Source organism: Amphimedon queenslandica, unplaced genomic scaffold (genome assembly GCF_000090795.2).
Source record: "Amphimedon queenslandica unplaced genomic scaffold, v1.1 AMPQUscaffold_9947_Cont17783, whole genome shotgun sequence".
NCBI lineage: Eukaryota > Metazoa > Porifera > Demospongiae > Haplosclerida > Niphatidae > Amphimedon > Amphimedon queenslandica.
Window position 1 is genome coordinate 1 of NW_003549782.1, and position 4726 is coordinate 4726.

Consider the following 4726-nt stretch of genomic DNA (forward strand, 5'->3'; position numbering starts at 1 on the left):
TTCTCAATTCTGAAGATTTTCAATAATAAAACCTCCCAATGTGAACCCAATAGACTTTAATTGTTACTGAATGCTTATTGCTTGTGGCACTATGTTCAAGGATCAAAAGATTAATATAAAGCAGCAAAAGCATAAATGCGTTCATCACTGGACTTCATTCAGACGAGCAGTTGAGGAAGGACTTATTGATCCTAAGAAAGCATTTCAAATTGGGCTAAGAGGAGGAGGCTATGGCCCTGATGATTATGACTGGCCACTAGAACAAGTATAGATAATAAACTGTACATGTACATGTATTGTTTAAGTGTATGTACTTTCTCTATTGTGTATAGAAGATGATAATAATCACTTTTTGTTGTTATTATTATTTTAGGGTTTTCACATGTTTCCAGCCCATGACTTATGGTATAAGTCCTTGGTTCCATTGATGGCTGATATCAGAAGGGAATTAGGATCAACTCAACCGGTTTACTTAACATTTGATATTGATGCTATTGATCCAAGCTATTGCCCAGGAACAGGTATACTCACAATCACAGCAGCCATATTGTTAATAGGAGAATGATGTATATCTATTTACTAATAATGTAACACATGAATGCATACACAAAGTGAAGCCCTTTGATAAGAAACCTCTTAATGTAGCACTATGTAATATAGCCATTATGCATCATATTTTAATTGAATAAATTACTATTATTATTATTATTATTATTATTATTTTAGGTACTCCAGAGATAGCAGGTTTGACAACGGCACAAGCTCTTGAGGTAATTAGAGGTACAAGAGGTCTAAATATAGTCTCAGCTGATGTTGTTGAAGTAATTATTATTTAATACATTATTTTAATTAATACTGTTGGTTAGGTGAATCCATTGTATGATGTTAGTGGTGGTACTGCAATCACAGCTGCTAATTTGTTGTTTGAAATTTTGTGCTCTCTCCCAGGTGTCAAATATAAACAGAGATAACAATATTTTGATTTTGAAATTATTATATTTATTTGTATTAATCAATCATTTATTACGCTTCATTAAAATTAATTTTTTGACTGCTACATTTAAGAAATTAAAAGGGCCAGCTCGAAAAAGTAAACACTACATTATACTAGACAGACAGCATTAAACTGTTGGTTCAGCAAAAAATAAAAAGGCAGCATTAATAAACTGTTAATTCAGCAATCAGCAACAATTACATGTAAAATCAATCAGTGTATAAAATATATCCATACATGTATGTTTATACATGTACATTTAATTGCTTGGTACTTTGTTTTTTTTTTTTTTTCTTTCGTATTCGATTGCATCAAAAATATTCCATGTCATATCAAATGTATCTTCTTCATCAATATTTCTATCAAACATTTTTCGCAAATCTTGAGGAACAAAAACTAAAAATGTCAAAGATTTACTACAAATTGATTTTAACAGCATCTTCTAGACCAGTCTTAGTTACTGACACTGTTTCTATCAAGTAACCAAGAAGAATACCATTAAGCACTGTCTCACTGAACACCCACCAAATCACGAAGTAGATTCTTGAGTATATTGATGTCCTCCTAACATATGCTTCAACTATGACATGCCAATTGTTGACTATCATCAAATTCCAAAGTAAAACAAGTGTAGAACCAAAATCTTCAAAATTGTACGGCTGATATTTCAACTTTTCATACGTATCACATTCTGCAGCTGCTTCAGTGTCATTGAGATTCACTACACGAAAGATGGCCATTCCAATAACTGCAAACTCATAATAAAATAAATACCCCAGCAGTAGAAATGGAACAAGTACAACTAATACTCTTATTAATGATTTTATAATCATTCCAAATAACGGTATTTCAGCAAGCATTCGGATCATGCGGAAGACAATAATTATAATGGTTGCTTGAATCATATCAATTAAAACTGGTAGTGTGTCACAATCTTGATATGTTCCTTCATTTAAGCAATCAGCATGCCAAAATCCCAAGAAAATGAGGGCCAGAACCAACAGTAAATCAAATAGTTCAATAAAGAAGATTAATCGAGATTTATTAAATCTGAGACAATGTCCACAGAAAAACCATTTACAGTAGCATAGTATGACCCTTTTTGATACTTTGCCCAGGTAAAAAAAAAATTTGGCACGCAATGTAATTTCTTTGGCACACAATGTAGTTTCGTTGGCAAACGATTTTTTAAAATGAAAATAGGTTTTAATGAAAAGAAGTGCTGCTCTCAGAAAAAATTCCCCTACCAGTAAAATGGAGAATGCTAGTGAGGCTATTGCCAATGGTGAATGAGGCTCTGTAAAGCTATCATTGTAGTCAATGATGAGTAAACAGGTCAGTGTAATAAACTGTACTAGAGCTATTACTAAACTAAATATGTAAATGAAAACAATTAAGACTTTTAGCTGTCTGCAGCAACATTTGCAGATTTTGTACTCAACATTTTCCAAATCATTGAATGGTTTTTTTGTTTTGTGAACAATGTCAAACAAAATATCAACAAATTTGTCTCTATCTAGATTTTGCTGATCTGAGATGTTAGAGTCTTTTACCAAATTTTTAAATTCATCTTCATTGACAAGACTCAATTTGGTAGCATATTTCTCTATTGTGCTACAGACCAATTTGCCTTTGCTATCTTTTGATTTCTCATATGCTATTTCAAAACTTTCAGTGCGATGTTCGTAGGTTTGTTGCATGGATTCTTCAATGAAATTATTAAATTCAATAGCATAGCCTGCTGTCAGTACCTTTAAAATGAGGTAACCTTCTAAAAAATAATAAATACCAAAAAAAAGAAATGATAAGCGATCACGATCATAAGCAGGTGTTGCAAAATCAGGACTATTTGCTGTTGAAATATAAACAATTAAGTTCCAATAAGCTTCAGCTGAAGAATTGAAGTATGTTTTTCCTTCATTGACAGTATCAGGATCAGCAACGTAATGCTCTTTATCAAAATGAGTGGATTGCAAAAGATGAGGAAAGGCAGCAAATCCTATGATCATAAAGAATAATGGTACCAAAAAGAACAGCACAAAAAGGCCAATGAGAACAACAGTGGTATATGCATGAAACATGGCCCACAAAGCTTTCTTTAACATTGTAACTTGAATTATCAAAAAGACTGGGCGTATTATCTGTCTTACAAGTATAAGAGCATTCAAATGAGGGTTTGCTGCTGACATGAACAAGATAGTCCATGTTAAAGCAAGAGTGACTACATATATGACATATGTGATGTACTGAAATGGTTTAAAAACTAAATTCTTTTCTGTTCCAGATTGATTGTCCCTGCAACAAGGCCAACAAAAATAAAGCAATATCCAACCTCTAATGAAAACATCGACAGTTAAAATAAGAATTAGAAATAACTCAATAGTCCAAAATGTCCAGAATCCAATGGGTGATACTGATGCTTCTTCATTCTTAAGATAATTGGTGGATTTGGTGAATGAGCTTTGCACCTCTCCAAGTGGTAGAAGAAGAAGACCAAAAGCAGCAACACGCAGTAATGTTTTAAAGAATACTGAGTGATATGAAGCTATTACTTTCAATCTCCACTTATCCTTTAATCCATCAGCAGTAGGCTCATGATGAAATGCATCCAAAATGGCACACTCAGCAACTAACTTATCATTATTATTACTACAGAGAGGTATTCTCTCTGTGGCTCTAGGATCTTCCGCTTCTTGTGTATTCATTTTTTCTACAAAAATAAGCGATAGAATTGTGTTATGGTTGTCACAGCTAAGAATTCTCTTTTGTTAAATATTATTTTATTATTTTTAATTTACTGGTAATGCTTATCATTTATAGCTAATAAATAATAAGCAGCAAATTAAAAATGTAAATATCTAGCTTGCTAGGCAAGGTCCATGCATGGAATGATGTTGCAATTATGAAATAGAATTAAGATCTTCTGCGTCCATCCTTCATTATATGTAGGAAACACATGATGCATGTAAATATATGTTTATTATTCTAAATTCTAACAATTATGACAAATTTTTTAAAGTAAAATTTCTATTACAGTAAAATAAGAAATAGATAATGCATTACTACAGCAATAAGTACTTACTTGGATATAGAGCAATTGAAATCGACCAAGAGACAAAGAAACCAGGGCTACTTGTAATTATACTGTATGCAGCAAACTAAAGTAGATGCTAATTTAAACCAGGGCTATAATACTTCTAATTGTATTCATCAGTTTCAGGAAACCAGGAATGGAGTAACCTGATTGATAATAATTGAATAGCCTAATCATAATCAACATTTACATGCAATGACCTTGTGATTTTTTCAGGTGAGTGAGGTTATGAACCTCACAATAGAATACAAATCACATACTACAATGTTATTATAATCATACAAAACACAGGGTAATCCCCTGTACAAGTACAGTGTACTTTCAATTTTTCATCTATTAAACGGCTACTGTCACAGCAGCAATACAAAGAGTAAATATCAGTTTCAAAAGACAAGAAACTCTTTATGTTTACAGTTTTCATCAATTTTAGGAAGTTATGAATAATAATACAAATGATCAGAAAATCAGTATTAATCAAAACGATTTACTACTTACTTAGTACTTACTTGATATCAACCAAGAGGGTTAGCATATACAGCAAACTGAAGTCAAATCAACCACAACAGATAATGAAATTAGGGTATTCATCAACAGGGGAATAACGTGATTGATAATAGCCTGATCATAATCAGCAAAAA

General features: G+C 32.1%; 2 protein-coding genes across 2 annotated transcripts; one reads left to right on the top strand and one right to left on the bottom strand.

The window, feature by feature from the left end:
* The first annotated feature begins 24 nt into the window (after nucleotides 1-24).
* Nucleotides 25-983, top strand: LOC100636432 (agmatinase, mitochondrial-like). The gene is made up of 4 exons (XM_003391283.2): nucleotides 25-265; nucleotides 374-521; nucleotides 727-821; nucleotides 867-983. The coding sequence occupies exons 1-4, from the start codon at nucleotides 71-73 to the stop codon at nucleotides 969-971; spliced, it is 543 nt and encodes a 180-aa protein (XP_003391331.2). The 5' UTR covers nucleotides 25-70; the 3' UTR covers nucleotides 972-983.
* Nucleotides 984-1410: 427 nt separating this feature from the next.
* Nucleotides 1411-3699, bottom strand: LOC105315490 (two pore calcium channel protein 2-like). The gene has a single exon (XM_011410170.1). The coding sequence runs from the start codon at nucleotides 3697-3699 to the stop codon at nucleotides 1411-1413; it is 2289 nt and encodes a 762-aa protein (XP_011408472.1).
* Between the last annotated feature and the right edge of the window lie 1027 nt (nucleotides 3700-4726).